General features: G+C 29.7%; 1 protein-coding gene across 6 annotated transcripts in view; it reads right to left on the bottom strand.

Annotated features, from left to right (window-relative positions):
- LOC106461842 (cleavage and polyadenylation specificity factor subunit 2-like) overlaps positions 1-25,781 on the bottom strand; it is a 63,964-nt gene that overhangs the window by 4,761 nt on the left and 33,422 nt on the right. For 5 of the 6 annotated variants that reach the window (XM_013921703.2, XM_013921701.2, XM_013921702.2 and 2 more), the window contains 8 exons: positions 24,314-24,481; positions 20,897-21,000; positions 17,397-17,493; positions 7,536-7,642; positions 5,051-5,136; positions 2,589-2,869; positions 1,142-1,301; positions 512-567 (listed from right to left, as the gene is read on the bottom strand). In XM_013921703.2, the coding sequence (XP_013777157.1) occupies positions 512-567; positions 1,142-1,301; positions 2,589-2,869; positions 5,051-5,136; positions 7,536-7,642; positions 17,397-17,493; positions 20,897-21,000; positions 24,314-24,481 (1,059 nt within the window). The remainder of the gene's footprint in view (positions 1-511; positions 568-1,141; positions 1,302-2,588; positions 2,870-5,050; positions 5,137-7,535; positions 7,643-17,396; positions 17,494-20,896; positions 21,001-24,313; positions 24,482-25,781) is intronic. The other variant, XM_022388916.1, reaches the window with a different exon arrangement.

Genomic DNA, 25,781 nt, shown 5'->3' with positions numbered 1-25,781 from the left:
TGTATGTTGATGATAATAAATACAGTTAGTGATATAGTAGAGAAAATGGAAAATAAAATATAAATATTTACCTTAAATAAAGTTTATGTTCACTTATGAGGCCCTAGAGATTATACAAATGAAATGTGAAAACTGTAAGTAAAAAATATTTTATACCTCCTATAAAAAATCACCTTGCAGGTGAACTATTCAGAACCTGAGTGCAAATAACTATATTAGATAATGAATATCTGTTAGAAATAGTAGAAAAAATTAAAAAATTTTTTTCTCAAACTACATACTTTTAGGAACGCTTAGGAACAATATGCTTTACACTAAGGGTAGTAACAAAGCACTAAAAACAGTGCAATTAAATTTATATGAATTTTTAATGCAATTTTTTCATCCATTTACAGCCTTAATAATATAAAATTATATTAAAAAGTAAATGACAAGATAATATACAACTTGAGTTCTAGAAGAATAATAGTGTTAACCTTTTAATTAATTCTTTCTCTATTAAAAAACATACCAGAGATGTTGGTAAAGGCTGAAGTGTTGGAATAAGTTCTCTAGAGCCTGTCTCTTCTAAAAAGAAAAAAAAGTTACTCAACGATTTTTGATCACATTTATCAAATGAGGTTTATTGTTAAAATATCCTAAAACAATGTCTTATTTATGCTGGGCTGATATGGTTAAACACTCAGAACATTATTATTAGTCTAAATATAACTACAGAAAACAATATATATATATATACTTTTATCTAAAATTCTTTTGATTGTGTTCATTATATGCTGTAAAATAAACCAGGAGTGCCCAAACTTTTAAGCCTGGTGGGCCATTTATATTTCTTGAACAAAACAAAGAGTCAATATCTTTACTGCTTCACCCTCACCCATACCAGTTTAAATTCACTACAATGCAACAAAGTCATTTACACCAGCAGTACTTTCTCACACGTGGAGAAAATGTAACCTGCATTATAAAAATATGTCTATTTACAGTGGAAGCCAGGGGAGATATATATGGAAATCAAACACAATGTATTTTTTAATTTGAAGTTTCTATAATGGATTTGTATACTATTCTGTGGGCCAAACCAAGTATTGATGTAGTTCATAGTTTGGGTATCTATGCACAAAACACTATTGAAGCTCACCTTCTTCCACTTCTTCCTTTTCTTTCTTGAGTTCTTCCTTCTCAAGATCAATAAGGTACTCATCTTCCACCATCACAATCTCACCATCAACCCAAGCTAGTTCTGCTTCTTTAGCCCTGGCAAAGTTCAGTGAACTAACCAAAGAATCTTTTAATTTAACCTGTAAAGTAAGAATGCAGTTACAATTAGTTCAGTAAACTAAACATCGTTAAATTTCGTCTGATGGTAATTTTCAAAGCCTTATGATTCACATTATGAAGGTGTACAGGATAGAAGAAATGCACTGTCATAAAGTAAAATACTGGCAAAAACCAAAATCTAAGATAATTCCCAAAGGAAAGCAATATCTGAAATATAAGAAAAATACTTTACTCATACTTATTATTTGGGTTTACTTATTTCAAACACATCAAATGGCTTAAAGAAAAATAACCATTTTCCTGTAAAAACTGAAATGGCAACCACCTGTTGGTTCATTTGTTTTGTATATTTCTTTAAGGTGAAATAAGGGCTATCTGCATAACTTGTTCATAATTTTGAGCTGACAGACTAGAATGAAGGCAGCTGGTCAACTCTTGGGCTACTCTATCAAATAACTGCCGTAATATGTAAATACCATATTTCTCACTCTTCTATAGTGTACATTTCTTACCTACAAAATTCTTAATTTTTTCTATGTTCAAATTGTGGTATATACAAAATCTATTTGAGATCATATGCAAGATTGCAGCCCGAGTTGTTACTTTTTGTAGCTTGTATAGTCAAGGAACTTATCTATTTCATGGGATAGTTGCACTGTGTCCTCCTTCACCTTGTGCATGGGGGATATCTTTGCTACCATCATATGAAACAGACACTTCCACATTTTGGTCTCTATTTTCTGATTGGTCAAATACAAACTTTATTTTGTGTTTGCACTTTTGAGAAAATCCTGATTTTTATCTATAAGGAGAGCACTAATTTCTGTCCTGAGAGCCAAGACTTGCTGGTTTAATTTGTTTCCTGTGTTCATTTTTCATCCACCCCTACTGCTGATTGTGTAAGTTAAGTTACCTTACTCTTTAAACACAATTAATTTTACCTCCTAACACTACATCATAAGGCAATAGCTGTTACTCCCCTTGGAACAACAGCAATTCATCTGTTAAATAAAATGTTTATATTAATCGATCTTCAAAACCATGTCATGTCTCCTTCAATCGGCTGACAACAAGTGATTTACTGCACTTTTCCTTCCACATATTCAATCCATGTACAGGTAAAATCATGGATTACCACACCCCAAAGAGCAAAGCACAATTTTTTTCAATATGGTTACACTACATGAACCAAGGACCCAAGATCCACAATCCATCTCCCAAAACAACAAATACCTGACAATCATTAAAATTTATGAGTTAAAACATATTCAGAGTATTTCATTTACCAATAATAAAAGTGTCCTCACCTGATATATATGGCTTTCTGTTGTGGCATCTACCCATTCATATAGTTTAGGAATAAATACTTTGCCTTGCACTAAGCCACTATTTTGACAGTAACTGGCAAGGCTGTCTATAGCTGTAGGACTCCCTCGTACAAGAATTAAGCGACGAGGTTTACACATGGATATGATCTTCTTAATGGACTCTGCATCTGACCTTCCTTCAAAGTCAATAAACTGCACAGAAGCATTAATATCTAAAGTCTGACTGACAGCAACACATTTTGTAGGTACTTCGGTAATGTCTAGACATAAGAAATACAGAAACAACCTCCAAGATTACAGCTGTTAATGAAAGAAAAGAGGGCAAGGGGAGATGATGCCACAAGTATATTCTAATCTATTTCTTACATAAAATAGAAAACAATATATAATAAAAAAAAGACAATTTCAGGGATGAGAATAAAAATAATAAAACATATAGAAACATTAAATCTTCAAACAATCAAAGGGGTATAGTGTGAGCCTGTCAATTTAAACTTTTTATTTTAAGTGAAAAGTAGCTTTGCACATTTTCCAGTACCCAGAGTTAAAGAAAAAGTTCAATAGTAACGATAGACAATAGATATCATATACCTTGAATTTACACACATACACAGTTTGTATAGGAGCAGTACTTTCATTATCAAATCTATTCTGATTCAAGAAGTTAGCACACAGGATTACATACAAAAGTTGTAATGGTTTTCAAAGGAGAACGAAAACTCAAGCACTTTCGAATAGTTCACTATTCTTCATCAGGAGAATAAAGGGTTATGTTTTATGAGTGTTGTGAAATACATAGGCAAGGATGTGGATGTCACGTAAACAGGATGTTTAATATGAGTTAGCTTCGAGAACGAACCAATCATAACCTAAAGTTGTTGGTTTAGTTTGTGCCAAAGCGGTGTGTACAGTACATAAGAGACTTCAGTGTAATAATAATTATAAGAAATGTTAACCAATTTATAAAAAGATAAAAATAACGGCAAAAGGTGGTGAGGAATAGAGAAATTAAAGCATGAATAATACTAATAATGTAAAGTAAGTTTAATTATAAATTGAGTTTTGAAAATATTTTCAGAGTCATACGAAGGTCAACAATCACATGATTGAGATTGAAACCATTTGGCTTTACAGTATTTAAAAATGCTATCCAGTAAGCTTCTTTAATTTCCCTGTTTCTGTTAGATGTAAAACTCGTCTCAATACCCGTTATCAAATCTATAACATCATGGGAAAGTTTCAATGGATAAAAGTATATATACAAACTTCAGGCACACAAAACTGAGGATATCCAAAAACTGGATGGTGTTAACTCTTTCACTACTATAAATCCACATCTCACCCTTTAAAGCACTGACATGAAAATTTGGAATTTTATGCTACCATAAAGAAAGGGCATTCTCCTTTAAACTTCTAAAGTTTATCAATTCCAGATAAGTAAAGAAATATTAAAACATGCCTTTTTGTTTTTTATTATGTATCTAAAAACAAACCTGACAGTGGTAAATTTGTTTATCTAAAAACAAACCTGACAGTGGTAAAATTGTTTATCTATAAACATGACAGTGATAGAGTTAATTAAATATTCAGAGACATTTACACCAAAGTGTAAATTCAAAGCAGCATATTCTTGTCACATGCTGTAACATTTCAAAGTACTGGAACTATACTAATCTACAAAAACTGGTTCCAAAATGCAACTCACAAAGACTATACATAAAGAACCAGACATCAAAAAAAGCACACTCAGTTTGTTTCACTTCGTTTTATATAAATGAAGACTGTTCTTTCCATCTAGTTCCACACAAGCTTTATTTTTAACATGTTAGTGAATTCTATAATTTGATCAATGTTTTCTCTTTCCTAAACCTTTACTATTTTGTCAAATTTTAAAACAGCAACCTCTTGTATTATAAGCTGAATACAACAACTGCTTGACCTGTTTACAGCAAAAACTATTGCAATGTTGTAAAATAACTTTTTTGGGGTTATCATATGCCACTTTTTTATGCCTTTAACAAAAAACTGATTTTTCTTTCTAATTTAAAATTTTATTTTTTAATTTACAATAATTCCAAAGACTTCCCACAAAAACTAAAATGCAGATTTCATTCCTAATAAAAAATTTTATGGTACAAAAAAAAAACTTGGTATGAAGGTATTGAATGACATTTCAACTAGATTGCTAATAAACTTTACAAAAGTTAAGCCTTATGACTGAATCATATTTTTAGTAATATTTTTATTGCCTGAAGCCAAGTTTCTGAAAATAAGAGTTAAACTATGCATTACACAATTTATTCACAATTTGGCTGCCCACTTCTAATCAGTTTCTATATGAAACAAAGGTTTCCTATTAGCCTAATAATTTTCTCCAGAAGTTTCTTCTGATATCAAAACATCAGTTTTAGTTCAATTCATTTCTATATATATCCACACACCTTGTAAAGTTTCATCATTTTCTTCCCTGTTTTCTTTATTTTCATCTTCAGTAGGATTGATATCCAAAATCATGAAATCTTCAGGTCTGAAAGACAGAAAGAAATTTACATTAACTCTCTCAATATGGGCTTGGTCAATTTGACTGACCATGTGACGTCTTTGTACTTATTTAGTGTTTATAGATTTGACACTACTGACTTTTAATATAGTGTGTATATCTTCATGAAATTTAGCAGTCTTGCAGTTAACATTATAAGTCCTTCACATATTTTTTATTGAAGTATTTTTAAAAAACTAAAAAAAAAAGATTTGTCCTTGAATATATCGATATTTGTTTTGAATAGTCCGTGTGCAATGTGATTTTCATGTTAAGATTAAAAATACTTTTCTTCAACTCAAGTTTCATTTGTGTATTCTCTAAAACCTCCTAAATACATTTCAAATGTTTGTTTTCAGTAAAACTTTATATTGTATTTGTTATTTTCTCTACCCTAACTCTATACAAGTTTGGTCAAGTTGACCAGCCTCGTAACCACCAAAAAAAATCAAAATAATTCTAAATTACCCTCTTTTTTTCTAGAATGACTTTAAATTGTAACATGAAACTATATTTGTTTATCCTAAGTAGTTTTAAACTCATAACAGTATACATCTATTTATAATTAAATTTCATTGTTTTGTTGCCCTTTGAATCATGTCTAACTACTATTCATGTCATTATAAGTTGTAAATCACTTTGGGAACATACAGCTCATGTTACGCTATCGATTTACATTATGCATGAGCTACTCATGTGCATGCCTCGTGAATGTTTTTATTATATTATTATTATTATTTATTTTACTTTAACTAACCTAAAAAGATCCCTACTTGCACATTCTAGTTATTTTTATAATAATAAATAAAGAATAGACATGAAAAAAAAGCAATAAAGAACTTACCCGTGTCTTCCTTTGTTTTTTTGCTCTCGACTGTTGTTGACACTTAACCCAATTTGTTTTATTATATCAATGGTAGTAACACAGAAAATTTTTTTATTTAATCAAATAATGCACCAAAGAACATAGAATAATAACATTCAAAAAACAGACAATCTCCTCTAACTATCACAAATGTTCTGGCTTTCTAACTATGAGACAAGAACCATTACAAGTTCATCCAAGATATTTGTTATCTTTCCCGTGGGAACTAAACTTGTACTACAAATGAAATTTATAATTATCTGTTCAGAACAAAAAGTAATATAATGCATTATTTGATAGATGAAAAACATTGGCTTCTATTGGTTATAGATGATATACAATTAAACAAATCCTGAAAGAGAGGATGTGACAGGTGGGTGTAGCAAGAGGGGTCTGATTTTCCATTTGATAGCTCTGTAACCAAACAAAATTGAAAGCTATTAAAATTATGATTTGTCTGAGCAATGAAAATTTTATTGTGAGTAATTTAATTTTGTAGTTATTGGAAGGGTGGTGGATAAAATAGAGAAGATGATATACCTAGAGGAAACATGTCATGTGTGTCACACTAGGGGAATTCAGGATTTTATTATATATTGCCTTATAAAATTAAATACTATTTATATACTATTAAAATATGGATTATTAGCTAAGATTTTATGCTATACTAATTGATATAACATAAACGAAAAGTAGTTTAATAAAATTTGGAATGTAAGACACTAAAGCCTTGTGTCATGCCCAGTAAAGGGTACCTTTAGCAATAGGATTAACTTGTAGTCTACAATACAGAATGTAATAGGCTCCCAAAAGCTCATAACATAACTTTTCTGGAGGTAGGACCAAATATTATTCATAATACCAAAAATTAATAAATATATATATCAACTTATCAGATCATCCAGAGTGAAAAACTGGGAATTTTTTTCACACAAGGTGACACTGTAACAGCCATGAAATGGTTAAAATTACAATAATACATCTTTTACATATATAATCTGATATTTATTGCATCATATCTTAAAACCTGCAGCTGCTTATGAAAATGTAGTAGAGAAAAGTGAATACAAAAAGAAATGCTGTTTATAATTTTGTTCTTCTCAAATATGACACATGTACTGTACTTCAAATTCCAATTAAAAAAACTGTAATTATGACAAAATTAGAGCTAAAAGATTTACTACAAACAACATAAGTTTTACATGTAGCCTTTTGTGTATTAGATATATACATATAGCACTTTTGTTTTAATCCTCAGCCAAGTGATTCTCCAATTAAAAGAACTGTAAATAATGACAAATCATACATATCAGACTCACAATGATGTACAGAAAAACTGGGATAATAATACTCTTTCTGATTGGAACAAAAAATAAGGCTAAAAACTAGGACAATCCCAGTTTTACTGAGATGAACAGTAATCCTAAACATGCCAGGGACACGGCAGCCATGCATGAAATCATATTCACCATTTTAAGCATTTCAATCACTCGATCAATACAAAATCAAGTTTAATACACACCTAATTATTTCACCATAATCATCCCACTTAATTTTTTCCTCTCTCACTGGAAACATTGGATAGGACTTCTTGGCTTGTTTGAAAAAACCACCACCCCTTGACTTGCCCTGAAAAGTAGATACAACACATGCCATATACACAGTAACTCACAATTTCACAAGTTCAAAACTTTAGTTTAATCAATGACTTTACCTGCATTTAATAACTGTTGTATTCCATGAAACCACTAAAATAAGATAGCCTTCAAGTTTCTTCAAAAAAGTCAGCAATCTTTATCAATTCTTATCAATGGTGAACTTCATAAGCTTGTCACTAAAAACCTTACACCCTAGTAATATTCTAACATAACATTAATACAACGTCAATGTTTTTATGCCTTTCTAACCTAGCATCTTATGCTTCTACAAGAGCAAACGACATTTTTAATAATTAAGTTTTAAAACCTTCAGTCTGATCTTACTCTTCAAACCACTTACAAAATAAAATTAACTGAAATGTTAATTTTTTCATGTGTATTTTATGAAAAAACTCAGACTACTAACTTTAATTTAATTTCTACCCTTTCACCCCCAATTTTAATTTTATTTGGGGGGGTGAGTAGTTGAAATATTTAAACTTACTGCCAATCTTCATAAAACTTGCAACATATGAAACAATGCTGCAAATCTGTGGTTTTTGTACACATGAATTTCTGGTTTAAATATTTTGAAATCAGTGAATTTCTAAAATTGATGGTATCAAAAATTTTCAAATTCAATCCAATACATTTTTTTGTTTCACAACTACCAAGTTTCTAGAGCTAATACAATACTGTCTGACAGCTGAAATTATTTTCTTCCTTGAAATTTATTTGCCCTTTTTTTTCTTATAGGGACTGTAAATTTCAAAACTTTTAGTTATTACTTAAGAAGCCTTTTATGACTGCACACCTTCTAATAAACTAACTATATCAAGGCTTACGGTTTTTACACACTACATACTGTTACTAATTTTATTTGTTCCCCTGCTTATTTCTTTATATTGTTAAAGTAATTACTTTGGTAGTCCTCTTTGGTTTTTAAATACAAAACTTACTAAACTTGAAATTAATGGAATCTTATGGACTTCACCCTGGCAAGAGCTTGCATGTTTAATAGTAGGTATCTTTTTTACTCTTTCTTCACATAATTACTAAAAGGATTACAGAGGTGATTTTTATAAATCAGATAAAATGAGATAATTATCATCCATATTTACTGATTTTGATAATGTATGACACTTTATTGTGACATTTTTCCAAGTGTATTAGTGCAAGATAAAATTGGGCCTGTGATTGTATTATTGCTAATAAGCATTTATAAAACCTCTTTTACGACAGTGGTTACGAGCATGTTGCATAATGTACAATTATGTCATTTAATGGCTTTATTGTAAATTTACTAAAACATTTAACCGAGGCTTCAAGTTCCAAAAAATAAATAATAAATTTTGAAGGGAAAAGACAAAAAATATTTGCTGTGAATTGGAGAAATGAAATAATTGAAGATACTAATCAAATGTGGAAAATTTAAACACAGGCAAGTTCCTTATGGGAAAAAAAAGGCTGACTGCAAGTGAAAAAAATCAGATTGGCTCACAAAGGGTATAAAGGATAAAATTAAAGAAAAGCATTATAAATATAAGATGTTTAATTTGACTGAAATGGTGAGAGATTTGAAGGATTATGTAATATAAGAGAATTGTCCAAACAGGAAATTAGAAAAAAAAAACTATATGAAAAAAGATTGGTTGAAGATATAAAAATGAATAATAAGGATTTTTCAAATGCATTAAAATAATAAAATGTTTGAATGGGAGGAGAGTCTTTCAGGAACTATACAGGAAGGCTAATATCTGATGATACTGGGATGGCTGGGTTATTAGATTCTAACTTTTCTTCAATTTTTACTAACGAAGGTTTAAGCAATACTCCTCATCCTGAACAGTTGCTAGATGCTAAGAAGACTGAAGAAGGTGATCACATTAATTCTGAGCATCTCAAGAAATAAATTTGGAATTTAAAGAATGATACACCTCCTGGTCTAGATAATGTTTACCCAAGACTGTTGAAGGGGATTAAAAATTGGATATGTGAACCATTTGTTACTATTTTTTCTCATTCTTTAAAGAGTGAGCAGGTATCAGAAGATTGAAAGTTGACTAATGTTACTCCTCTTTTCAAGGGAGGTGATTAAATTGTCCCGGTAATTGTAAGCCTATTTGACTTACATCATTGGAGGAAAAAATTTTTGAAAATCTGATAAAAGATTTTTTGCAAAGTCACTTAAAAGATTTTAAAATTATTTTAGATAGTCAGCATGGTTTCACTAGGGGAAAATCTTGCCTTACTAATCTTTTAACATTCTTTGAAAAGGTTTGGTTATGTAGATGAGCAATGGATGTGGATTTGTTATATCTGGATTTTCAGAAAGTATCTGACCAGGTGCCGCATAAAAAGGGCTCATTAGTTGTGGGTGATGAGTTGGCTCATTGGATAGAAGACTAGTTGAATGGAAGACAGGAGAGAGTTGTTATAAATGGAGTTCAGTCAAGCTGGATTCATGTAACAAGTGGGGTCACTCAGGGTTAAGAATTACAACGTTTGTTCTTTTTAATTTACATAAATGACATACATAAAGGAATGGTTAATAAATTATTTAAACTTGCTGATGATATTAAAGTTTTGGGTGCTGCTTGCTGTGATGCTGCTGCTACTGTTTTACAAAAATATTTGTAATGAGGTGAATAAATGGCAAATGGCTTTTAATTATAATGAATGATTCAAAAGTAATGATGCAAGGTAATGTATATGGGAGAATCTTAAGAGTGCTATGGAAGAAAAATATCTTAGTGTTCTGGTTGACCAGTTTCTTAGGCCAACCAATCTGTTACTAATGGTAAGGTAGATAGGGTTTTTGGTTGTATATACAGAAATAGATGAATACAATCTAAAGAAGATATAATGGCATTCTATAAGTCACTGGTTATGCTACACTTTTGTGTTTAGTCTTGGGCTCCTTACCCTAAAAAGGAAATTGTATTGTTAGAAAGGGTTCAGAGGAGGGCTACTAGGGTAAAAAGGTTGTCATACAAGGATAGATGAAGATCTCTGAATTTGTTTACTCTTGAAAAAAGATGAGTTAGAGGGATTTGAATTAGGTATTTAAGATTGTCAAGGGAATTGACAGTGTTGATGCCTCACCTTTTTTCATACTTAATAGTGAAAATGGTATGACTAGGGTACACAAATATAAATTTTAGCAGGGAAGGAGTCATTTTCAGCTAAGACAGCTTTATTTTTCTAACAGGAGAGTTAGCCTTTGGAATGGGTTGCCTTCAGAAGTTGCAGATGCAGTTAATTTAAAGGAGTTTAAGGGAAGGCTTAATAAATATCTGAATGATAAAGGCTGGCTTTGAGTGTTTTATTTTCACATTTAGTGGATGAGATGGCCAAGATGGACCTTAAATTACATGTACATATAAATGGTTATCATGTTTTATATACTTATGGTAATCGCTGTCACTGTAATAGTAGCTTATAAGATTACCTAACTTTAATAATTCATTCTTTTTATATAACTAGATAAAAATTACTGATTAATGTTTTTCCATTGTCTTTGTTGCTAATCTGTTGCCATCTTTTATCAAAACCTGAGAAAAGTTATTTTTTTCTGTATTAGTAGTGGCTAGGATTCAATCTTGGGTCTTCTTGGTAGAAAGCCTGGTGTTTTATTCACTCAACTGCAAATGCATCAATATTATCAATACACACAGTGTGATTAAATATAATTTTCAATAATGTTATACAATTAGCAGAACAAAGCAGTAGGATATTTAGACTGAAAGTAATATCTAGTGTTGTGTAAAAAACAACCAACACCCTCTAGTTATTTTTAAAGTAAAATGTGTTACTTCTACATAAGCAATAGAGCAATCTAGTTGGAGTAATTGCGTGAGCAAACGAGCAAGTAACCACCACATTTTACTTGGCTTTATGTTTCATGTATGACAAAATAATACTAAAACTTTTTTTTATAACATATGCATGGGCATCAGCAGGAATTTCTTAGAGGGTTAATTTTTGTTCATTTTTTTTAGATGTGTACATGTATAGATATGTATACACATGCACAAAACTGCACAATTAATGATGAAATCTTGATGATGAACAACTTATATTGAAATAAATATTCACATAGTTTCAAAAATAAATTTGATACCATGCACTTATTACTTAATTGAAGTTTGTGTGTCACAATTATACATACATAAATCCCTTTTACATAACTATTTTGCAATTTATTATATAGCATAAGGTAGACATACTGTCATTGGAATCATTCAATTTAAACATTCTATGGTACTGCATTGAACTAGCTAGGAGAATAGTGTAAACAAACAGCAATAGCCTTATGAAATGTATTTAGCTACCCCAATGTAAATGAAAACATGAATGATTTATGCTGCTCAGAATGTGATTTCATGGTACAGTATTTGCCTGATCAGTACAGTGTATAACTCTATGATACTTGTCGATTCACATCATGTTGAGAAAAGGGATTAGTGACACCTCTGCTATAATAAGTCTCAAATCTCTAGGAGTTTGATCAGGTATTTGAAGAGATCCAGGCAGACATGTAAAATTAGTATGTCTTCTTCATCATTTAACCCTCTAAAATTGAGTAAGGTCAAAGTGTGCATATAACAGCTTTTACAGTTCTATAAAAAACTTAATTAAACAATTTTATTATCGATGTATGTGAATATACTTCGCATCAAACCATGGTTTATAATGCAAATTTCAATAACAAATATTCAAATAAATTCTCACTCTTCCCTTCTCTGTATTTCAAGACACTTCATTGCTCCAAATTGCCTCCAAGCTAAAATGTCAATATATATCCTCTAAGCTTCTTGCTGTACTAAGATACATGTAGTAAGTGAAACCCACATGCCATACTCCACCTAACATATCCTGTATTTTAAAAAAATATCAGCAATTCTTACATGTGCTATTGGACTATTTCTAACCAACAGATAAAGAAGATTTTAAATTACTGAGTATAATGAGGCTTGAAGTTGTTGTATTGACATTTAAAGAAATTCACCATCAGTTTCATTGTTTGCTAGTATTGGAGCTTTGCCTGTCCAGCTACTGGAATTATTTACCCATTTATAGCATAGGAAGCAAGTTAAATTATAGTAGTTTTAGAACATTCTACTATTTGTGTGTGGAAATACTTTGTATTCTATGCTATATATTTTAATTCTAAGAAAAATCATTTGTGAGACAACTAAAACATAGGCCTAGTGTGCAAAGAGGATTTCTTTGTTACAAATGCAAGGGCTTGGAAAAAGACAAGATTCCTGACTTAAGTACTAAATTTGTTGTTTTTTATATATATTTTATATTTGTTTTTATAAAAGTAACTAAAATGTAAAAATCAGAGGGCTATTAGGTTACATAACAAAACTTACAAAAAAAAATTAATAGAATTTTTCACAATACTTTACCATGTCACATACACAAATCGCAAGCGGTGATTTTAATTCATTCGTTTTTATTGTTTTATTACACAAAACTGTTCTGATTAATAAAAAGATTTTGTCATACTCTAAGAGGGTGGTTTAAAGGCAACTGGAAATAAAACTAAATGAAATGGCTGTAAAAATAAAAAGTGTGTAATTGTATGTTACAACATAAAGTCATTCTAGAAAAAACAAGTAATTTAGGTTTTGTAATTTTTTGTTATATGGTGGCGACATGGTTGGTCAAAATAATCAAGATAGTATACAGTTAATGATAGGGTAGAGAAAATAACAGATAATATAAAAAGTTGTACTAAAAAAACTTTTGATATTAATTAAGGAGGTTCTAGAAGTTATGCAAGTGAAATATAAAAACTATAAAATGAAAAAACATATTATTCTCAACATGAAAATCATCCAATTGGACTTGCTCAGTAAGGGCTTCTTAAAATTGCAGACAAATCTTTAATAAAATGCATAACTAAAAAATATTTATTGTGTACAGCTGGGTTGTAATACTTATAAAAAAAACTTACCAAATTTTGTGAAAATACACTTAGTAAGTTCAAAGTTATGGTTACATGATAATGACAAGGCCAGTCAAAATGATGAGGCCTGTGTACAGAGGTTAAAAACAAAGTTGTTAGGAAGTAGGCCTGAGTGCAGAACCAGTAGATTTCCACACCACTGAAACTTAATATATGGTATCATAACCTATAATTTATGATTAAACTGGACACATTATTGTCACTCTGGTGAAACATGGTTAGATTCAGTATGAAATCACAGTCAAAACTGGGGTTTTCCAAATGATCAGTAATACAATATAAAATTGGCTATACTAATGACAAATCAAGGAATAAAAGTCTTAAAACTAATTTGTGATATGCAGTCCCAAAAGACAACATCATTAATGAAAGATATTCAACATCTTAACCAATGAGCTGCAAGATGCTATTGGGAAAAAATTATCATATACTGTTCATTGTAATCTATTTAACCCTATTGCCCTGGGTACCTTTTACTGCGCATAACACAAGGTTTCAGTGTCTTACAATCAAAAGTTTATTAAAGTACTTTTTGTTTATGTTATATCAATTAGAATAGCATAAAATCTTAGCTAATAATCCATATTTTAATAATATACAAGTTTAAAGTTCTTAATTATACAAGGAAATATATACAAAAATCCCAAATTTCCACTAGTGCAACACACGTGACACATTTTGTCTTAGCCTGTCATCATCCCTATTTTATCCATCACCCCTCCAAAATGTACAAAATTAAATGTAAAATACTCTCTATAAAATCGTTATTGCTCAAACAGACCATAATTTTTATAGTCCTTCAATTTTTTTTGGTTACAGAGCTATCAAATAGAAAAACAGACCTCTCCTGTCACACTTCGTTGATAGTTCTCTCTTACGTTTCATTATATATTACCTGTAACCAGTAGAAAGTCAAGGATTTCATCTATCAAATGGCATATTGTATAACATTGTGTTCTGAACAGACAACCATCAATTTCACTCAGAGTAGCAACTTTATTTGGCTAGCTTCGATGAATTTGTAACAGCTTTTGTCGCATAGTTAGAAAGCCATGAAAATTTTTTAAAAGTAAGTGAATTTCTCTAATTTTTGCACGTTATTAGTCTATATTCTTTGGTGCATTATTTGATTAAATAAAAATTGTTAAGTGCTTCACTATACTCACTAAAAAAAAATCAGGCTTAACTCTCCTCGACAACTGAGGGCAAGAAAAAAAGAAGATTGGGTAAGTACTTTATTTCTTGTTTTTCATATTTATACTTCATTTATTATTATAAAAGTAATTAAAATTAAAAGTATGGATCTTTTTAAGTTATTTAGGACTAGATTAGGTAAAATAAGTAATAATAATATAATTAAAATGGTTCACGAGGCATGCATGCAAGCAGCTTGTGGGTAATGTAATTCGATAGCGTAACGTGAGTTGCATGTTCCCCGAATGATTTACAACTTATAATGCCACAGATAGTAGTCTGACATGGTTCAAACAGCAATAAAACAATAACATTTAATTATATAATGTTATGAACTTAGGACTTCTTAGGATAAACAAATGTAGTTTCATGTTACAACTTGAAGTCATTCTAGAAAGAAAACAAGGTTAATTTACGTTTATTTAGATTTTTTTTGGTGGTTACGAGGTTGGTCGAATTGACTGATTCTGTTTTGAGATAGGGTAGAGAAAATAACATATAAACTATAAAGATTTAGTGAAAAAAAAAACGTTTTAAATGCATTTAGGAGGTTTTAGGGATTACACAAATGAAATTTGAGATGAAGTATTTTTAATCTTAACATGAAAATCACATTGCACATGGACTATTCAAAACAAATACTCGATATATTAAAGAACAAATCTTTTTTTAGTTTTTTAAAATACTTCAATAAAAAATATGTGAAGGACTTATAATGTTAACTGAAAGACTGCTAAATTTCATGAAGATATACACACTATATTAAAAGTCAGTAGTATGAAATCTATAAACACTTTAAATTACTACAAAAGGTCACGTGACCAGGTCAAATTGACCAACCCCTTGTTGAGTTAACCTATGACCTTAATGTTCTGTCACAAGAAAGCTCCAACAAGCAAAGACTTGAAAGTAAAATAAACATTTTCTAGCTTTATCTCAAAAGCCACATAACATAGAGTTCTAGATTTCTCCACTTGTATATTTTTCCTGCTTATATAGCTGAATTTTTTGCTCTAGGATGGACAAACCTTTCCATTTTCAATTATAAAACTTTTCCATGGACCACAGGTTGGGAATCTCTAATCTAAAGAATGTCAAATTTAACACTAGTTCATGCATGCTCTTACAATTTCTCCTTCTTTTTCTTCTAATTACTTTCTTGTTGCTAAAAAATAACAGTAGTAAAACACTAGCTCATGCTATTACAATTTTGCTTATTTTACTACTAATTAATTTGGTGCTGCTAAAAAATAACAGCAATAATTTTATAGTTTTAAAATACAATTTATTCAAATTAAACAAAAATATTGAGCAATCTTTATTAAACTTTCCACATAACTGCATAATTTAACTTTTAACTCTCTCAATACTGGTGCAGTCAATTTGACTGACCACAAGGCCTCTTTGCACTCGTTTAAAGTCTTATAGATTTAATACGACTCACTTTTAATATAGTGTGTATACCTTCATGAAATTTGGCAAACTTTCAATAAACATTATAAGTCTTTCACATCAAAAAAATCATATTTTATAGTGAATTATTTTTAATTTACTATTTTCTAACAATGTGACAAGAGCCATTACAAGTTCATCCAAGATGATAGTTATATTTACTGTGGAACAAAGCTTGTACTAAAAGAGAAATTGACAATTCTCTCTTCAGAATCCGACATAATACAATATGTAATTTGACAGATGAAAACCTTGGTTTTCTATTGGTTATAGATAATATAGAATTAAATGTAAGAGAGGATGTGACAGATGGGTGTGGCAAAAGGGGTCTGGTTTTCTATTTGATGGCTCTGTAACCAAATAAAATTGAAGGCTATAAAAATTATGGTTTGTTTGAGCAATAAAGATTTTATATAGAGTATTTTACGTTTAATTTCGATGGGTGATGGATAAAATAGGAATGATGACATGCTAAGTGGATCACACTAGTGGAAATTCAGGATTTTTAAAAATATTTCCTTGTAGAATTAAGAACTTAAAACTTATATACTATTAAAATATGGATTATTAGCTATGATTTTATGCTATGCTAACTGGTATAAAATGAACAAAAAGTAATTTAATAAAATTTTGAATATAAACCACTAAAACCTCATGACATGCATACTAAATGATGCCCAGGAAGATATAGTTAACAAGTCTAACCAAAACAATAGTTAGATCTGACACAATCAACATTAACTGCTGCAGCTGAGGATAAGCTGTGTTTCTCTTTTGTTTGTGACCAAAAGTCTTTTATTCCCTAAACATTTTACGAATTTTTTGCATTAGGTCATGATTATTAGTGTTAATATTGAATGGTAAAGACATTAAAAGCTATTGGGTTACATTTCCACATCTTGAAATAAACATGTGCAAGTTCCAATCCAGTATGTCAAAAGAAAAGTTCAATAATCATATGTTCATTCATGATAACAAGACTTTTTGTTAATGCTTTACACAGTAATTAACACCACAGATCACTGAGCATTCAAACTACAGTGTAACTTCTAAAAAGCATTGGTATGTCTACACAAGTATTAAATACACCAAACATTTATCATATTGAATATAAACATACTTCTGTTTTCATCATCAGATCATGCTTAGCTTTCCCTACAATATCTACTTCCATTTCAATATCACTATCTTCACTAGAATCAGAGTCTTCCATGTCACTAGAAAAAATAAGAACAAACATTTTTTAAACCTCACATTCCACTTCATGTAATAATCATTTATAAACAATTTTAAATCACTTCATACCATGAATTATTTACTTCGATGAAATTTAGTGAAAAAGATATAACAGAGTAAAAAACTGAGTAAACCAAAGAATTTGTGAATAAGTTTGCTTATGGTTTATCCATGGTAATCTTGAAAAGCTTTCAATAATCAAAAATAACTTTAATTTGAAAAAATTTAAGCTTGCTGTTTTGAACTTATCAACTCTTAGTAATTTACCTACCATTTAATAGTTTAGAAGCAGACATATTTTTGGAGATAATATGAAAACAAACATTAATAATCATATTTATTGATTAAAATAGCAATACATACAAAATTATATAATTAAACATTAAATTCATAAAAAAAAAGGACCAATAAATACCTCATTACCAGCCTTAATAATTACAAAGCTAATGTCTTAGAAATGCCCATCAGTTAAGACAGAGTGGTTTGGGCCATTTTGGTACAATATATATACTATATATGCAGAGTCCACAGTGTGAACAAGTAAAAAAAAAAGTGTTCTTTACAACATACTTTGGCTACTACAGTCACCAGATGCATTACCTGTTAAACTTAAAAATAATAAAATTTACAGACACTGAAACCCATCCCCAAAAATGCTTGCCCTTTCAGGGTTAGAGGAGTTATAATATGACAATAAATCCCACTATTCATTTGTAAAGAGTAACCCAAGAATTGTCTGTGGGTGGTATTGACCAGATGCTCTCCCTCTAATGTATCACTTTAAAATTGGGAATGGCTAGTGCACATAGTCCTTCAGTAGTTTTGCATGAAAATTACACAGTAATTCTCTCAATACAGGTTCGGTCAATCTGACCAACCACATGACCTCTTTGTACTCATTCAACTTGATACTAATGACTTTTAATAGTATATTTCAGTAAACATTATAAGTCTTTCAGATACAAAAACTCGTATATTTTTTAGTGAAGTATTTTTAATAAACTAAAAAAAGATTTGTCCTTGAATATATCGATATTTGTTTTGAATTGTCCATGTGCAAAGTGATTTTCATGTTAAGATTACAAATACTTCATCTCAAAAATCTCAAATTTCATTTGTGTAATCTCTAAAACCTCCTAAGTACATTTCAAACGTTTGTTTTCAGTAAAACTTTACATTTTATCTGTTATTTTCTCTACCCTAACCCTATACATGGTTGTTCAATTTGACCAGTCTTGTGACCATCAAAAATAAAAAAAAAATCTAAATAAATCTCAATTACCCTTTTTTCTTTCTAGAATGACTTCAAATGTAACATGAAACTACATTCTTTAATTCTAAGTAGCCTTAAACTCGTAACAGTATACACTGTTTTATTGCCTTTTCAACCATGTCTAACTACTATTTGTGCTATTATAAATTATAAATCACTTGGAGAACATGCAACTCATATTATGCTATTGAATTACCTTACCCATGAGCTAGATAGATGAAAATCTTGGCTTTCTATTTGTTATAGGTAATATATAATTAACATGAGAGAAAACTATCAACAATTCCTGAAAGAGAAGATTTGACAGGAGGGGTCTGATTTTCTATATGATAGCTCCGTAACCAAACAAAATTATAGGCTATAAAATTATGGTTTGTTTGAGCAATGACGATTATTTAGTGAGTAATTTACGTCGTATTTCATACTTTTTGGAGGGGTGATGGATAAAATAGAGAACATACCTAGAGAAAATGTGTCATGTATGTCACACTAAGGAAAATTCAGGATTTTTTTAAATACTGCCTTATAAATTTAAGAACTTAAAACATATATTATTAAAATATGTATTATTAGATAAGATTTTATGATATACTAATTGGTATAACATAAACTAAAAGTAATTTAATAAAATTTTCAATGTGAGACACTAAAACCTTGTGTCATGCGCAGCAAAGGATACCTGTGGTGATAAGGTTAATGTAAACAAAAAAAAAAGGAAAAACTGGCCTTGGCAATCAACAAATCCCAGCAATGAGACTTTTTAATATTAAAGGTCTTTATAATTTTCTTAATGATCCATAGCAGAGACCACACCAACTTTTATTACCTATAAACACATAAAACGAAAGAGATTTTAGTAATATATTTAAGATTTTTTTTATATTAAAAAGGATAACGTTACATTCAAAACTTAAACTTCAAAAATTTATGTATATGAATAAACTTGGCATTAAAAACAGATAATAAATTAAATTTCAATATTATATAAATTTTAAGTTCTTAATTTCATAAGGAAATATTTTAAAAAATCCTTAATCCCCCCTAGTATGAGAATGGAGACATTTGCTTTGTAGGTCTTCCCTCTTCTTTAACTTATTTACCACACCTCTGACAAGCACACAATTTAACATATTACTCAGGCAAAGCACAATTTTATAACCTTCAATCTTATACTTTTATGGAGCCATAAAACAGAAAATCAGATCCGCTTGCCACACCCACCTGTCACAGTCTCTCTTTCACAAATTTCCAATTGTTCTCTCTGATGTTTTATACTGTATTATTTATAACCAATAGAAAGTCAAAGTTTTAACCTATCAAATAACGTATTATACTACAACGTTTTCTGTAAAGAGAATTGTCTACTTTGCCTCCAGTTCTAAAATTTTTTCTCACAAGAATCACATCAGCGAGCTTAGCTGAATTTTAAAAGACTCTTATTGCATAGTTAGAAAGCAAGAAAAATTCAAATAGTCATAAGATATTGTTTGCTTTTTGAATGTTATTTTTCTGTGTTCTTAGCTGCATTATTTATTAAATAAAAACATTCTTTATTGTAGTAGTAGTAGTACCACTAGTATAAAAAAGTAGACTTAAGTTTTTTGAAGTTGACAGCAAAAAAAACAAAAACAAAACCGGTAAGTACTATAATTCTTGTTTTGTGTGTTCTTTATTTATTATGAAAAAGTAGTAACTAAAATGTAAAAATTGAAAAATTTATTAGTTTAAATTAGGTTAGATAAAAAATAAAAATTCCTCACAAGCAACTCTTGCATTACGTAATTTGATACGATAATGTGAGCTGCATGTTCACCATGTGATTTACAACTTATTTGGAATGAATTAGTTAGACACAGTTCAAAGGGCAATAAAACAATTAATTAAGTCATTCTAGAAAGAAAAATGGTAATTTAGATTTATATCATTTTTTTTCGTTGTTACAAGGTTGTGTAAAATACACCAGCCCATTGCAAAAGGGTTAAAGTAAATATAATATATATACATATAATCATATTTATTTACATTTTTTTGCTACAAGTACAGGGCTTAAATTTCTGCTTCAAATAAGTGGTATATATATATAGTAAAGCAACAAAATTTATTACAATTACCCTCCTTTTTCTGCTTTCAGCTTTGCTGCTTCTAGTTCTTTTTCTTTCTCTTTCCTCATGTAATCTTCAAGCTCAGCTCCCTCCAATCTGACTCTGCGTTTCACCTTATAAAAATTAATTACAAATGTTAGAAATAGAAAGTTATGGATTTTTCAAACTCAAAATAATTTCTCTTTAAGGTTTAATAAAAATATATTTGTGAATTAAAACATACCTAGATACAAAAATTTCTAAGAACTAGCATTTTATTAGTTTTTCATTTCTACTAAACAGTATCTATGAAATTTACTTCTTATCCTTTCTAAAAATCTTAAAAATGTTTTGTCAAAATGTGTGCAATAGCCTAAAAATAATTTCTAGTAGTAAACGTTTTGTAGCGAGAGAGTTTTTATAGATTTTGTTTACACACACAAACACCTTTAAATTCTTTCATATTAAAAGAGGTTTTGAGACTACTTTTTTAGTTGAACTTGGAACTTAAATTTTTGTCCAGTGGTATAATTTGAAATATGAAACAAATTAAGAGTTTGGAACAGTTTGGTGTAGATTTTATTTATACATACCGACCAAAAGGCATATATATATAAAACTCACTTGGATAATTTCCCTGTCATCAATTTAGCTGGGCTAATAAGATTGATACAAATTGAAACTGCAGTACTCAGCAACTCACGGTATAAATCTTGTTATCCAACATGAGCAAATAAATTACATATTTCAAACTATACTGCTAAAACGTCACTAAACACAAGTGCTAAATCTAGATGCAAAGCTTGTTATAAAAGAGCACAGGGGTACAAATAAGTAAACCTATGTGCATGGAGCCTGTCCATTGAACCAAGACCATGATGAAAAAAGTAATGTTTACTAGAATTCCTAATTTACCAATGTATTGTCACAAAATTTGGTAAGCTTTTGGTAAACATTACAAGTACATTGTACACAAGACATTAGAATGTTTAATAAAGCATTTTTACTAAAGATTTGTCTGTGAATTTACTGAGTCGGTCTGACTCAGATTGATCAGTCTCACTTAGAGTAAAAGGTGATTTTCATGTTAAAAATACTACTACTTTATTTTCTACTAGACTGACTGCAGATTGTAACATATAATTAAAATGATTTACTGTAAGACCTTTAAGCCTCTTAACTGTTTCACAATTGCTTTAATTTCATTTTGAACCATGTCTAACTACCATGAAAAGCAATAAATTACTGGGAGTGCAGAAAGTTAAGGGTTAACAAAGTTTCATGACATCTTAGTACATGGGTTCCTCAAGTATCAGGAAACAATTTTTAATTTTTCTCTTTCAGTTTTCTTGTTTAATCAAATAAGTTAATTTAATACATTTCAATTACTTTTAATATATATATATCAATAATTTATTATATATATATATAAAAACAAGAAATTTATCACTTACTGTTGCTTAAAAGTCTATACACAGTCTCAATGTACTTCACTACGATTAATTTTTTCCCACTAAGAATATAAGTTTTAAGTTCTTAATTCTACAAGGCAATATAAAAAAAATCCTGAATTTCTACTAGTGTGACTCACATGACACATTTTCTCTTATTATATCATCATCCTTATTTTATCCACCACCTCTCGAAAAAGTACAAAATTAAACATAAGTTACTCTATATAAAATGGTTGTTACTCAGACAAATCATAATTGGGAAAGTTAACAACTAGATTGGATGAATTTATAATGGCTCTTGTCACATAGTTAGAAAGCCAGAAACATTTTGAGTGGTAAGGGAATTTGTCTACTTTTTGCATGTAATTAGTCTATATTCTTTGGTGCATTATTAAGTGCATTACTATCATTACTATAAAAAATTAGGCTTAACTGACTTTGACAATGGAGAGCAAAAAAAAGGAAGATTGGATAAGTACTATTTCTTGTTTTTTATATATATTCTTTATTTATTATTATAAAAGTAACTAAAATATAAAAATATGGATTTTTTTAAGTTATTTAAGTCTAGATTAGGTAAAATAAGTAACAATAATATGATTAAAATAGTTTACAAGGCACACATGCAAGCAGCTGGTAGGTAATGTAATTCATAGTGCAATATGACCTGCACATTCTCCAAGTGATTTACAACTTATAATGGCATGGATAGTAGTTGGAAACAGTTCAAAGGGCAATAAAACAATAAAATTTAATTATAAGTGGATGTATACTGTTATGAACTTAGAGCTACTTAGGATAAATAATTGTAGTTTCATGTTACAATTTGAAGTCATTCTAGAAAGAAAACAAGGGTAATTTAGGTTTATTTTGTTGTTTTTTTTTTTTTTTGGTTATGGGGTTGGTTGAATTGACAAATCCCGTTTTGATATAAGGAAGAGATAATAACAGATAAAAGATAAAGGTTTATTTGAAATGTATTTAGGAGGTTTTAGGGATTACACAAAGGAAATTTGAAATTTTTGAGATCAGGAAAAGTATTCTTAATTTTAACATGAAAATTACTTTGCACATGGAGCAATCAAAACAAATACTCAATATATTCATGGATAATCTTTATTATATTTTATTAAAAATACTTAATTAAAAAATATAATTTTTTTGTATGTGAAAGACTTATAATGTTAACTGAACGACTGCCAAATTTTGTAAAGATATACACACTATATTGAGAGTTATAAGTATTAAATCTACAAACATTTTAAACGAGTACAAAAAAGTCACGTGATTGGTCATATTGACTGAGCCCATACTGTGAGTGTTAAAATACTTCAGATGATTTAATTTAATTTATTTAGTTTTTTATAAAATTTGAAAAATTGTAAATTGTAATTATGGGTTTATTTCAGCTCGCTCTGAATGAAACATATTAGTGTTTGTGACTTTCCTGAATTTTTTTTCTAAGCATAAAACATCACTCAGCTCCCTAGGAGGAAAATCTTAATAGTTTTGAATAAAATTGTAGCAATTTTATAATTTAACTTCAGTAAAAGTGTAATTTTATTGATTCTAGCTAATTATGGTGTACAGAATTGCTTATATCTTATCTTTGAAAAATCATAGACTAGTGATATAAAAACTGAAAGCTCTTTTTCTATTCTGTTCAAATGTATAATCCAATATAGCTCTCAGTTCATTGGAGACTCATGTAAAGACTGGAACAAAATAATATCAATTTGCTGGCTAAGTAATATAAAATAAGTATACATAAATGAATATATATCAGGTTTAAACCTATTACACATATTAAATGAAACCTTCTGATTAACAATTTAAATAAAAAAGCTTCCTATAATTAAAATTCTTTTTTGTACTTTTTAACAGTTTATTTTGTATAATTGATTTTTCTTTATGTGAAATATAAAGTAGTTTTAGGGCAAAGCAAGTATTCACTAAAGAAACTGCTTTCAGTTATGATAAAATGTTTTACTACCAATATTGTGACAGTGCACTGGTTTGGATTTTGGATCAGTTGACGCCCCAGTGTACCTGGTGAAGTTCGGTTGGTTAGGATGATACTGTTGCGAGGGTTGGTACACCACTGAATAAAAAGTTCTCTGGAAAACCCACACTCCAAATCTGGACTACTGGCTAATACTACCTGTTTTATTTACAAAACAATGGAAAATATGTTTTAATCTGACATGTACAAAATTATTTACAGCTGAATAGAATGAGAATTTACTGAAAAACTTAGGTTCTAAACCCAGGTGATAAAATAAAGAAATTAGCTTTTAGAGAAAAATCACCTATAAAAACTATGGTAGTAATTTAATTACTTAGCAATGTTTCAAGCAAATGCTCTTTTTCAAGACAGAAACAAAACTGCTGGGTAATGACAATTAAAGGAATGTTTTGAAATGAAACAATACACAAAAACAGAATGTAATGCAAAATAGAACTACAAGAATTAAACAATACAGTAAACACAATATAATAAAGCTGGTGATTAAAAAACAATATTAAAAATTATTAAAAACAGAACAACTTTACATAGCAGAGAAAGAAATAACTTAAACATTTTAAGACAATAAAAGAAGGGTATTTTAAAAAATTATAAAAAGCTGAACTATTTGTCAATACCCATAAGACATAAACAACAACCCAATTTTAAAATTATTTCTCTTTCAATTGTGGTTCTTTCATTGGTGTTGGAGAGGACATGACATAAGGCAAGCACTTTAAAAGTGCTCAAGAGAAGCTAAACTCGAACATTTATTGTTAGTCTGTAGTGTGAGAAAGAAGAGAAGTAGGGTAGCCACGTTTTTCGAAAAAGTGGAGCATGTTGATAAATTTGCTATTATAATCTTGGTTGTACTGTAGAGCCTACACAATCTGGTGTTTCGTGATTTGGGAATGTTTCTTTTGACACACTGTCAATGACTGGAGTGAAAATATTAGTAGTTGTATGTGTCTGTCATTTGTAATATACAGACATCACGAGGTTGCCATCATCAGTCACAGAAACATTTATGTCAAGAACTGAAATGGTTTGGTAAGAAACAGAAGATGTGTATTGGAGTGATGGGTAAAAGGATTGAATGAACAGAACAAGAAGATCGGGTTCATCATTGGTGCATGTAGCTACACCAAAACATCATCAACATATCTACAATATAAGGCAGGGAGAGTACACCTGTGTAGTTCCGAAATATGCAATCTTCATGTAACAAACAAAGGGGTTAGCATAGGAGGGACCCATTTTGGTACCCATTACTACACTCTTCACTTATTTATAGAATTTGGTGTCAAAAGAAAAAGCATTTAACGATAAAACTAATTCAGCTAATCTAATCACGGTTTCAGTAGGTGGGTCTAGGGTATCCCTTCTGTGAAGGTAGTGTTTTAGGGCCTTGAGTTCATCTTCATGTGGAATGGAAGTATACAACAATGTTATGTCA

Source organism: Limulus polyphemus, unplaced genomic scaffold, assembly GCF_000517525.1.
Source record: "Limulus polyphemus unplaced genomic scaffold, Limulus_polyphemus-2.1.2 Scaffold1042, whole genome shotgun sequence".
Taxonomy (NCBI): Eukaryota; Metazoa; Arthropoda; class Merostomata; order Xiphosura; family Limulidae; genus Limulus; species Limulus polyphemus.
This window is presented reverse-complemented; position numbering and strand designations above follow the sequence as displayed.